Here is a 13,344-nt window from a genome sequence, read left to right as displayed (position 1 = left end):
CTCTTACTTAGGTGACCCTTACCCCGTTCAGCTGATCCCAACCACCATGGCAGCTGCTGCCGCAGCAACGCCGGGCTTAGGCCCACTCCAACTGCAGGTAAGTCCGACAACAATGCGGAGGAGGCAAAGGTTAAGTAAATACGAAAACCAGTTCTCCCTCCCGTTCGAACACAGCGCAGCGAGGAGGGGGTTTGCTCTGTTCCCTTCGCACGCAGTTTGCCTCGGAAGCAAAGTAGCCATCAAATCGTATACGTTTTGCTTTTACCCGGAGGGAACTTTTCCTTACATTTCTGTGTCTTTATTTTTGTGCTTGAAATTTCGGCAGAGCGGTACTTTTGCTTGCCTCTTCCTTCCGCTGGTGCCGATGCAGGCTCTGGAGGCTGGCTGGGTGTAAGCCAGCGACGGGAAGCGCATTGCCGGGCAGAGCAGCTCTGTCCTGACAAGCACTTTGAAACTGCTGAAAAGTCGCTTAGCGTGATGATGTCCTATTCGGCTGTAAGCTCTTCAGAGCAATGGCTGGCCCTTCCTACAGGGTTTTATGGTACCCAGCCCATTTTAGGCACTGCTGGAGTGCAGATAATTAGCGATGATACTAATTTAACATAGGCAGTTAGAAAACACTGGAAAGATACTGAAGAATTTTTTTTGAGCCGTGTTACAGAGTTGGTCTGGGAGCCAGATGTATCTGGTTCTAAACTCCTAATGTAATTCTAAATTTTGGAGGTATTAGGGTCCTGATCAGCCCCGCAACCTTTGTCAGGTCGTTGAAATTAAGCAAAGGTGATGTCGATCTCCAAAGGTTGGATTTTGTTACTTGCCATGTATGCTTTGCTGGTAGGATGAAGCAGGGTAAAATTTGGGACTAGAACAAAATCAAGATCCAAATCATCTCTAGTTCTGCAAAATCTGGATTGCCACTCTTTTGTAGCAACAAAAAAAAAATCCCGTGCTCTCCATTGCTAATTTGTCTCCCTGCTCGTTATTATTTGCCAAGTCACATGGAACGGCAGAGCTTTATACCTGCTTGGAAAAGCTCTGCATTTATAAGCAGTGCATGTAAAATGCGTTCTCCAACTCAGTTTGGCCAGCATTAGTGCGAAGTAGACTCTCTACAGCATCAGATATTTCAGTTGTTTGGCCAGCGTACGAGAGCGTGGGACATAGTTCTGGGGAAGATTTTTTTGTATTTTAACACAGCCAGCGGAAGTTAGCGGAGTTTCACAGAAATAGCTGCCAGTGTGTAAGCTGACACATTCCATGCACCACAGAGGTTAATACATTCATTCCTATTGTGCCTTTGTATGAAAAGCTACACTGTCTGTGTGTTAGTTTCTGATTCTGTGAGTTACAAATACCGTAGGCGGCTTAAGAATCATGGGAGCCATAAAAGTCATCTCTCTGAAATGAATTTTGAGGAGTAACATCAGTGATAAAGTGCTTATAATAGCCAAACACACACGAACACACATATGGAAGAAAGAGGGGTAAAAAAGGAAAAACAAAAAGGGATTTATCTAGCAATGAGAAAATAGAAGTCTGAGTCTAATTCTCCTTATTTCTGTGGTCATTCAAGCTAGTCCTAAAATAATGCATCAGTGCTCCAGTAAGTTGGGAGGATGGTTTACTTTATTTCAGGACCAGCTTTGGGCTGTATCTCTGCATGTGGTAGGCAGAAGTATTCTGATTAAAATAGGCTTTATCACAATGACAGTTTCCTTGTGAAAAAGTGGGCTTTGTGCAAATGTAACTGACTTCAGAAATGTCTTGAAATGAGTTGAAGTTGTGGAAAATTGGAAAACCTCAAAGGCCTCTTGTTTCTGTGCAAAGGAGAAAGTTATAAAGAAAGTATTGACCAAACTCACCTATGTTGTTTTGCTACAGGTTATTTAGTCTGGAATTAAAGGGAGAGTTTGGCAGCCAGTCAGTGCAAGAGATTCAAATTGCTAACTCTGTACAGACCTTCAGATCTTCCAGACTTGATCTCAAAGGGTGTGTATATGCTGGAAAAATTTTAGTCTTCTTTCTTCACGTCTGAACAGTGTTTTTTAGCGATCAGCACAACCTGTCTAATACAAATTGGACGTGCCTCTTAATTTCTGGTGCCATCTGAAAGAGTCAGATAGGCTAGATGTGCTTTGGGAAATGTTTTTTGATGCATTACTCAGAATGGACTCACTAACATGAGTGGAGCTGAATCGAGAGTAGCTGCTAGCCTAGCAGGATTGTGCCTTCAAAGTGTGTTCAAATCCAGTTTAGCTCAGTGATGACTGTTTCTTCAGTCATGAAGAAACATTCATGATGTTTGTCAAGAATAACTGGTCCCAAACCACCTTTAAATTACATGAGTGAATGTGCAGCCATTACAGGCTTTATCAAGGAGGAACTCTTCTTACTTCAGACATTCCTCTACATTACACATAACCGTTGTCTTCCCTACAAACCGTCTGTCCTCTGGTCATCAGACAGTCGAAGGTCAGAAAAGTACAATGCTCCTCCTTTTCTTCTTTTCCTATCCTCCCTATCACTCATCTTTCAGGCTTTGTATACTAAAGCAGTAGTTTTCAAAGGAGATCAAAGAGCCTGACACAATACTCAGTTTGTTGCTCCCAGCAGAATTTGGTACACAACGTTATCTTAGTGAAGACAAAGCCAAGGAATTTCTCGTGTTTGTTTGTATAGCAATAAACTTGTCTTTGTTGTTTCATTAGAGAATTTTAAGTCAGGGCATGGCTTTAGTAGTGTACTGTGAGATCAACAGGAAGTACTTTTTTTATCCCTGATTATCAAAATTGATTTTTGGTTTTATAAATGAAATGCACACTATATTTATAGAAGAACAGCTAACACATAATTGTTTTCCTGTGGAAAAGATGCTCTTCGTCAGTGAAAATACAATCTCTCATTTTGAAATGCCCTGTTGATTCCCACTGACAGGTTCGTAATCTGAAGCCCTCCATTTCTCTCCCTGCGTTTGAGTCCCCACTGGGGTATACAGATTCTGTCATCTGATATCCGCCACAATTAGCCATACGTGATTGCCTTTATTTCCAGTATCCACAGAGAGACTAATGACTCAGTAAGAGTGGAAACTAAAACTTACATTGTTAGATGTCAGGAAAGGAGTAGATGAATGGAGCCATGTTGGAGAAGCTGGATCTAACACGATGCATGCTTGAACCTGTCCTCTGATAAAGAGCTGTCCATCAGCATAGATATCTGTATATTCACTCATACCCACATTTAATGACGTGCCATTTGAAAAAAGGTTTTCCTCTGTTAATGAGAAGATGCAGTCCCAAACATTTTGTGAAGTGTCATTTTAAAATACACTCTCTTTGCAGTAAAATCCCTCTTGGTTAGCACGTGAGTTCCTTACGTTGGTTTTTTCCTCCCGTAAATTTCATGTAGTCTTGTTCTTCAAGACTGATGCAGCATGGTGATTCTCTGTCAAATGAATGAGAACAAAACTGAGCATAGCCTTGCCTCTGTGTTTTCCTGAATAAGGCTAATGCATCGAAGGTACTGCTGTTACATGAGCATGATGTTTTCCTGTATGGTTCAGCAGATGAGGGAATTAAATTCCTCCATCTTGAAGATCAGTATTCAAAGGTGTAAGCATAGATATCATGTAACAAGTTTTACACAAAGTAAACTGAAGTGATTATGCTAATACTGGTCATCTTGGGCATACCTAGTATGAAATAGATGTTTCCAGAAGTCTGAGCAAATTCAGTATAAAATGATCTGATGGTTTCTTTCCTGAGAAAAAACAATTCCTGAGTGCTTTCTGAGCACTAGGAAACAAGGGAGCTAATCACCTGATCCGAAAATTGGGAGGAATCTGTACCGTTAGGAGTGCAAATGGTTCAGATCTCCCAGATTGTTTGATAACTAGATAGTGACAATGACTGATTAATTGGCAGTAATACAAGTGCTGTGTATACGCATAACTATATTGAAAGATAATGCTGGATGTATAATGACAGCTGCCCTTATAGCGTTACTGTATGGACATTTTGTGTCCTGTCAAAACAGTATAGCAACCTGATGAAATACAGACTTCCTGCAAACATCTGCCCTTGGGAGAACACCCCAAGAAGTCCTGAGTGCCCAAGTTCAAACTTTCTTCACTCTTCATCTTAGCATGAAACAGGACATCAGGATTATTGGTGGTTGTGGTCAACATTATGACAAAACCTATCAGTATATGGATCAAGAGAACTTCATGTCAGCATAGGAGTGGAAAACCATTTTAGCTGGGTCTCAGTTCTGAAGACCAGCCATTTGATGAATCCTGATTGATTCTCTTTGGCTAGTTGTGTAAAGATGATGAGCAGATGTAGACCTCAAGCATGTCTGGAAAACAAATTTGGCGAAGTTTTTTAGTGTGCACTTCATTGTTAAGTACTTGGGTCAATTTTTTTTTCTTACTTACAAACCCGTTCTTTTCACTAGTGTGGGAGGATGCATACCAAGGGCTGAATATCAATGGAATTTAGCATATGTAGTTTGGACCACATTTTTAGAAGCATTTGGACCATGTGCAGGCACTGACATAAGTGGCTAGATTTTGAGAAAAACTAAACCCCTTCGGAGTCTGAGTGCTTCTCAGAGTTGTTCATTTTGCTGTTATTTAGGTGTCTGACTCACTAAAAATTTTCCTTTGGAAAACCTTGCTTCTAGATAGCTTAAGGGTCACATAGTCATCTGTGGTCTCCATGTTTGTTTTACTTGAAGCAAATGGAAAGGATAGAGCTGTTTAAGAAGTATACAGTGACTGATCAGAAGATAGACTGTTCCAATGGTCATACAAGTATTAGATAAAACATCTGTTGCCTATGGAACAAAAATAAAGCACAAGGACTGCTTGCTCAGTCAGATACCATTTTTTTTCTGACATGCTAACTTCCTTTTGGCTGATGCACTATTGCAGGGATGAGCTGTATCACTCCACTTGCCAGGTCAGTTTATTTCTCTGAAATATCTCCTTAAGTTTCATTTGAAATGTTGCTGGTGATAGAAGTTCCCTTCTCTCTTAAAGAGGTGGCACTATATTTTCATGCATTAATTGTCAAGCACCTTATACTTTTTTTTTTGCATATCTCTTTCTGATTTCTTACTATACTCTGTAGACATAACCAGTTTTGACCAGATTAAGCAGTTGGCCTTCCAGTGTTACAACACCGCAATTCTGTGAAAGAAGATGCTGAAAAAACTACATGAACACTGTAGTGTTCAGTGAATACTGAAAGCTTGATTCTTTCCTTGACTGGGGGGCCAACTCCCCAGAGCTACAAAGACATACGAACTATTTCTGATGGAGAAGAATAGTCTCATGCCCCATAAGTGTCTCTACGGAATGTAGCCAAGAGATGGCAATACTTTTTCCATTATTGATTTACTCTCTAATCTATATTCATGATCTCTTTGGGATATTACTGTAACCAATTCCTTGCCTACAAGAAGGTAAATAATTTCTTAGCAGTGCAAAGTTATTCCTTCTATTTGCTGGGCAGTGTCTACCTCTAAATACCATCTAAGCTGACTTTTTCAACAGGAAGAGTCAGTATCCTTTCCCTGTTTGCTTTTCTACTTTACCTGTTCTTATTAATAGGACTCCAGCTTAATTTGTAGGGAATGAATCATTAGTGCACAGTTTATTGACAATATTATAAAACTCACGCAATCCACTTAAGCATAAAAAAGTGGAATTAGTTTTTCACTGTGAGCACACACATCTGGGGAAAAAAAACAGCTAAGTACATGAAAAGCAACATTGCTCATTAGCATAACCAAAATATGGCAGTTGTCCATCTGCCATTAGCTCAGTGTATTGCTATGCTGTTTCTGATGGCCATCACAAATAATGGTAATAATAGGAGTAATAAAACAACATAATATGTATACATTTTTGTTGGATGCCCTTTTAAATAGTTTTTATAATTGCTGCGTTCATGCAGATTCTATATTCCCTGCTTCTGTCTGCCACTTCTTTCTGGCTTTGTAAGTGAATGTGTTGGCCACTAGATAATTCGCCACCTGTTCTGCAAATGAGTAGCAAAGATGGCCATTTTAAAAGAGATTGCTGAAGACCAAGGTCCAGTTCTTCAGCTAGAAAAACAGGGCATAGTACTGTTCATGTAAGCAAAGCTACAACCATCCAAACAGCGTGAAGATCTCTGTGTGGGTGTGGGGCAAGTTGTCTTCAAAAATTTGAACTTTCCAAGATTTCTTACTTATTAGGAAGTCTTGGTGATGATTTTAAAATATTTTTAAAACTGTGTGAGTAAGGTGTTGGGTGAGGGGCTATCGGTTTCCAAGAGTGTTTTTGAGCATCCCTGTGTTTTTAAACAGACAAAGTTCCTCCCAAGTAACTCAAAAGCAAGCCTCACACTGCCAGGATGCAACTAGTCCTCACTTTGCGGATACCTGCTGAGAGCTAGAGATCGTGATAGATTGCATAAAAGCATGAACCACAGAACATATCAGCTCAAATAAATCTTGTTCGTGGTGGGTAAATGTGCTTTGTAGTTGGCGTCTAAATAGCCTGTACTTGCTTTTGATATAATCTTATACAATGTTATGGGTAAACTCAATATATTCTGTCAAAATAGATTTGAATGAAAAGCTTGGTCACATAATTTTATTGGAATCCAGTCAATTTATGAAAGACAAGGATTATGGCAGACTGTGTATAAATGCTTTGTATTTTATTGAGCACTCTGCGTAGCTGAACATACACACAGTGGACATTTACAGACCGTAAATACACATGGTAAAACAATATCAAGGCTACTCTGTGGGTTGTCAGATTATAACTCCCTCCCCAGCCCTCCAGGGGAAAGAATTAGCAGTGGCAGCATATTCATTTCATCTAGATTAACAGTCCTTTCTGCATAACTTTCAGATTCCATCCATATCTACGAAAAATGAAAAAGCCTGAAAAATGACCAGCCTATCTTCCTTCCAGTTGTAACTCAGACCTGCTGTTTGCTAGCAGACCTCTGTCTGCATGAGTGAGTTTTCTTGTAGGTTAAAGAGACTGAATTCGCTCGTCCCCCTCCCTCCGACCCTGAGCCTGCAGGGCAGACAGACAGAAGCACACATATGATTAATACAGCACAGCTGCAGTAGTGACTCATTTGCATATGTATTAATAGAGGCAAAAACAACAATTCAATTACATACAGAGACATTCTGCATACTAAAGAACATATGCAAATAGCCTGGAAAAAGTGCAGCCAGCGTTTTCTCTGACTTTCCTGAGCCCGTATGGGCTAGCATCAGAGCCTAGCAGTTTTCAAGAAATCCCCTTTAGGAAGAACCTGTTACAAGATGCTTATACAGCTATTACTCCTCCCCCTACCCCCCGGGTTCCCAGAAGGCGTTTGACATTTGGACAATGGAAATAGCACAAGCAGGGTCTTTTTCATGTTGTTTCATATTTGCCAGCTTTCAGCTTCATATTGTTGTCTCTTGACATATAAGCCCCAGCATGAAGAAACACAGTCCTTTGCCTTGTCTTCCATATGCACGCATTTATTCTGCTTTTCCTTGTCCTCATCTCTTGCGTTGTTTCCATTTTCCTTTGTCTTTCTCTCTCTTAAGCTTTCTGTTATCTCCTTGACTTCTGTGAATTAGCAAAAGATGACCATTTCTTTGCCTTTTTCTTGTAGTGACCTTAAATATCTCATAATGGTAGAATTCAGTGATTTTATGCTAGGGAGCCATTAATACTTTTAATGGGTCTGAAAGGTGTCTCAGAAAAGTTCGCCTGTTGTAGATAGGCTTGTGTGTCATGGTATGTTGGTCTTTGTCTCTACTAAGAAGGTTGTGGATTTCTCAAACCGGAAAGGTTGAAAATCACAGATATTAAGTAGTTCATACTACAGACCATGTGGATCTTCATAGCTGGTACAGAATCTGATTCTAGTAGTAGAAACAGATGTTGTCTAAATCTTATGGGAATTTAATAGGCAATAGTTTTGAGCATCTTTCAAAAGCGGCTTGAAAGTATTCCAGCATTGGAACTTAGGCTATAGGAAGGCTTACGTAAACTATAAATAGTTTCTTTAGCTATAAGTTATTCCTTGTGTTAGTTGGTGTTGTAGCTGAAACACCAAGTATACTAGATGTATACTTGCAGTTTACTTCTTCCCATGAGCCATTCACATGCTGTGATATGCAACAAAATATTAGGCCATGATCCATACCCAGCACACTAATTTCTGGAAAAGCATGACATTTGACGTTGTCCTTTAAGGACTAGATAAATAGAGCTCTATTTCAACTTGAAAAGAGATAACAAGTCACTAAAAACTTTTGGAAACCTGACAAAGCCATCAAGATGCCCAACTGTTTTGTTTGGGTGGCAACCCCTGTGCTTTAAGCAGTCTAAATTACTGGCCGTTGGTTTGAAACGTCTCTGCGGTGTGAGCAGGGAAAAATAGGTCATGCAAGAGAGAGCCTGAAACTGTCTGGCAGGCATCCTTGCGAGGTCAGGTCATCCTTAATTTCTTTTCTCTCGCAAAAATGTTACACTTCTTTCTTTTTGGGGTTAGCCTGACAGACGGAAGCAGATTACTCCTTGATTATTTATAAGGCATTAATTTTAGATGAATATTGCTGAAGTAACTGACATCGTAAGTAGTTTTAGCAGCTAGCAGAAGAGCCTGTTTGCAGATTGGAATATGACAGTCTTCACTTACACCGTGTCCTGTCTAGAACAAAGTCTGAAGTGTATGAAAGAAGAGAAAACTCGAGGAGTGGAGGCATGTGTCTCAGCTAGGACTTTGGTTATTCTTCTGTGCAATATAATCGGGAAGTCGGATGGTTGGAATGGTGATGTCGATGTTAGGAGTTCAACCAGCCGCAGGATAAAACCTGTGTCAGAATAGCAGCAATGGCAACACCTGCCTGCCACAGTCTTCAGCTGGGGGAAGAAGTCTGAGAAGTGTCTTACACTGCCCCAAAGTAGCTTCTGTTGAGAAAGAAGAGAGTAGCCACCTTTGTACATACACCTTGAGGTAACCAGAACGATGCCTTCCTCCCTCTGTTGGCACCAGAGCAAACCTGTGAAGTGTTTGTGTTTCACAGAGCACAGTGTTTTGTGGCTTGCATTCATTTGGAATTAATTCTCCTTGGAGAAATCTGTATGAAAAATCTGGTGACGACACCAAAAAAACTCCCCCCCCCACCTTTGTGCCCTGTGCACATTCCAGATGCCGGGTTTTGAAATAGTTGGCTTCGGCTGCTGGTTTTCCTATTCTGCTGTTTGCTCTTTTCAGGGGAATGTTGCTGAAAAGGAGATTATATAATCATGCAAATGAGATTGTATAATCCTGAGCAAGCGGGGCGGGGGGGACAGGACACACACACCAGTGCGGGAAACCGCACGAGTGGGGCTTGGCCGGCTGCGGGGACGCTCGCTCTGAAACCATAAACTGGGGGGGTTATGGGCCTCCTACCAAACGTGGGAGCTGGAATCAGGCTAGTGAGTTTTTCTGGATGTTTTGGGACTTCATTGTCTTCATGCTGAGCTCTGCCAATAGTGTGTATTTACAGTGCCTCGGCAGAACGCTGTGACAGACAGACACACAGGCAAACTGCAAACCACCAGCACGCACGCTCTGCAGAGCCTGCGGAACAGTGCTACAGATAACAAATAACAACACGGAGGAAAGCTGCCTTACACGAAGCGAACTGCTGACTGGCACTCCTTTAGGTCCACAAATCAAAGTACTGCATTTTACGCATCCCAAAAATTAACACGAGAAAATCTCCCTTGAAATCTTACCAGCTTTGCTGTACCTAGGTCAGATGACAGGGTTTGTTGTTAGATGCAAATCAATATAATATACAACCCTGTAAGAGTTTTGATTTATGTCTTATTTCTTACTACAGTCTTGTTTATCACAGTTCTTTTTTCTCCAAAGTTTTAGGTCATTTCCAGCTGACAAGGCAGAATGGGATAGAAATAAGCAAACAGCGTAGTAAATGTGTACACAGGGAGCGTGTCACTGCCCAGTGATGTAAATTGCATATAAGAAAAACAGTGCAAGCCGTTAAAAGTTCTCGTGCTCTTATTGTCATCCTGTCTTTCTTATGTCTGATTCCTTGTCAGGGTTGACTGTTCCCAGCCAGGGTATTTTAGCATCTTTTATGAATGGAGGCTGATATTAGGTACAATTTGAAACTGTGAAACACTTAGTGACCGTAGACTGCAGATCTAAGGATTAGAAATCAAACCGCTGAGGTCGGAATGCTTGTTCTGTTTGTTTTCTTTCCAAAGCAATCAACTGAACTTAGCTCAATAGAAGATACCACGGTATCTGGAGATGTAGCTTTTGGAGTGTTAATAATTCTGTTGTGCCTGGATGGCATAAGCCTATTCCTGAGGTTAAGTCAGAGTGCAATTATTACCCCAATACCTGGCTCAGTTTCCTCAAATTCCTTTTCTCCCTTCAGAGGTTTGTAATGTTTTCCACTCCAGTGGATTTTGTAAGATCAGTCTGAACAAGAAATTTGGAGGCAGCAGTACCTGTAGCTCCTAGTGCTCCTCAAGACTAGCTTTTACATTTGCAGCTCACATGAGTTCTGCTGGTCTCCTGAGTTTGAGTCTAATTCCTGGACTAGCTTCTAAGCATCCCTTTCGCTCTGCAGAACTGAATTGTTTGTTTGACGGTTTACTGTTTCTGTTCCTGTCTGTTCATTAGATAGCTAAGGAGAGAAGTATGCAGAGAAGTATGCAGGGAGTCAAGCTGTCTCTGGGGGCTGCTGCCGAGGGGCTGTTTTCAGCTCCTGCCTGTAAGTGGAGGACCTGTTTCTCCCAGAGGGGCTTGGGACTGCCAGTTCGTGCTCAAGGGAATGAGGGTCAGCCCTCTGCAGCGTGGGGTGCCTCGAGGGGTGGTACCCGTCCCTCCACCTGACGGGCTCAAGGGCCTGAAAAGCAGCGTCCCCGTGTTCCTCCCCATGGGTGCCATGCCAGGGGAGGCCGGCTGTTCCCCAGCCCGCCTGGGCAGCAAGGCCAGCGGCTCTGTGCCCTTCTGAAGACAAAGCGTCCACTCTGCATGTTACACTTCTCTCCACGCTGGAGTGTGAAAATAGCATCTGGCAACAAAGCTTTTCTCTTCCTCTTCCTAGTTTTTCTTTTCCCTTTCATGGCTCAAAACGCCCTTTACAAATTATAACAGTGTGTTCTCCATTAATGCACCAAAACATTACAGCTTGTGATAGTGTTATTAAAGTGTTTTGGGCCATTACCATAGAATACAGCAGCATATTTATTTCATTAAGGGAACCAAATGGATCTAGCTGAATTTGGCAAAAGAACATAGCTGAACTCCTGTTTTATCTCTGATGTTGATTTTACCAGTAAACTCTAAACTTCTGAAAATTAGAAAATTCACAATAGAAACAGTAATAGGTGTGCTACATTTTGTAGTAGGTTAAACTGTCTTTAAATATCTCTTTCTTTCTCCACAGTAGTTCCGCATTGGTATTTGTTCAGTAGCCCGATATTTACTTTACAAACTCAGGGTGTATTGATGTTTAGGGTGAGCAGTATGCCATGTTACGTGTAGCACACATTTAACTCGCTGTCCTGCTGGGTCACCGGTAGCTGCACTGGGATTCCTGTTAGGGCAATCAGCTCTACTCATCCCATTTCCATTCTCACAGCAGCCTTGCTTCTTCCTATACACTGGTCTGATATACTGGTGGCGAAAGTAATTCAGACGGTGTATCGCAATGTGTGTTTGGATAAGATTTTTAGAGGCCTAAAGGGATATGGGAGCCCAGCAGTAATTAATTTCTTACGGTGGCTTTGCAAGTAGGTTATGCAACATTCACACTTAATCCTTCCTCCTTTCCACTGCTGTTTTATTTTTCCTGTGATTAGTTTTGTGGCGAGGAAACAGTCATCAAAATTATATCACAATGTTTGATAGTGTGGTGGCGTTCATTCAGTAGCTGAGTTTTCATTGGATATAGTGACAGACGTGAGTACTCAGCATTTCCTACCTCTGGTGCAAGCTGGCAAAGCTCACATTTGTGTGATAGCTTATGCATGAATGCATAGTGCTTGCTTTCACTTTAAGTGGGAAAAAGAGAATACTTTCCCAGCTTTTTGTTTTGTGTAGTAGGATATCTGTCATATCCCATCTACTTGTGCATTAGCATTTCATTATTGCACAGGTGTGGGGGCTGTAACCAAACTGAATGCTGCCCCAAAAGCAGTGTTGGGTACCCTGGTTTTTATCAGACTGTGTGGGCATGGGTAGATGAACTTGTATACATGACCTCAGCTCAGACAGAAAAGGTTAAAGAAGAAGAGATTCTGAAACGAGCCATAGCCGACCCAGTTAAAACTCAAGGTGTTATGCTTAAATTTAAGCATTTTCTGAAGTCTGATTGATTTTTTGCATCAGTTCATTCAGGTAAGTTCGTTTCACTTCACATTAATCGCTGCTCTGATTCAGGTCCTTAATGGTTGTAGGACAGGTAGGTGCTTGCACATCAGTTGTTTCTTTCATATCACACTGGGTGGCATTACAGGTTTGATTTCACGAAGAGGTGTTGTTCGTGATCAAGTGTAGAAAGGGATGAATATTAAAGAAAGAGGAAATGTTACACTAAAAAATAGCTGATTTGTCACTTTGCTCATTGACTATGAACTGAATAGACTTCTAACCCTTAAAATACTTTCTCCCTCCTTTCCCTTTTTATTGCCTGAAATCTTAAGAGCTTTATCATTTGCAGTCATAAAATGAAAATATACACCAAACCCTCAAAGGGCAAGTATGAAATTAAATTATATTTGGGCAGCTGTAACCTTTTAAAACGATCAGATTCCAGTTAATGTATTTCTTCCTGTTCCGAGTGCTGCCATGGTGTTTGATGGTGGGAAGCAGTCCAAAGGGCATTGGGAGATAATAAATTCACTGGAAATTTCACCCTGAGGCGAGTCTCGATACACCAAGGCTTCCATTTAGCGGGACTGACCTAAAAATCTTGTCACATCCAAAGGTCACTTAGGTTGGGGTTGGTGTGTCCCATCTATCTTTCCCTGGTGCAAAGAATGACAGCTGAGCTCATAAACAGCCATCGGAATATGGAAGACAAGCAGGGGGAGAGGGAGGAAGGATAATACCGCTGACAACTTCTTAGATTTCCTCTAGGCTAATGAGAGCAGCTACCGTCCTTGGGGTTGCTTGTTTCTGCTACTGCAGAAATGGCAATTCAATTTAATTATGTTACAGTTAACTGTGGAAGTCTAAAGCAAGTGATTTCCCCCCCATGTCTACAAATTCCATATAATCCTGCTAGTACGCCTTATACCATCCC

The 13,344-nt window shown here is 41.4% G+C and overlaps 1 protein-coding gene across 11 annotated transcripts in view; it reads left to right on the top strand.

Annotated features, from left to right (window-relative positions):
* Window positions 1-13,344, top strand: part of SOX5 (SRY-box transcription factor 5) — a 649,868-nt gene that overhangs the window by 560,536 nt on the left and 75,988 nt on the right. For all 11 annotated transcript variants that reach the window (XM_075439940.1, XM_075439932.1, XM_075439927.1 and 8 more), the window contains one exon: window positions 12-97. In XM_075439940.1, the coding sequence (XP_075296055.1) occupies window positions 12-97 (86 nt within the window). The remainder of the gene's footprint in view (window positions 1-11; window positions 98-13,344) is intronic.

This window comes from Opisthocomus hoazin, chromosome 1 (assembly GCF_030867145.1).
Source record: "Opisthocomus hoazin isolate bOpiHoa1 chromosome 1, bOpiHoa1.hap1, whole genome shotgun sequence".
Lineage (NCBI taxonomy): Eukaryota > Metazoa > Chordata > Aves > Opisthocomiformes > Opisthocomidae > Opisthocomus > Opisthocomus hoazin.
The sequence above is the reverse complement of the archived record's forward strand: the minus strand, read 5'-3'. Positions and strand labels throughout refer to the sequence as shown.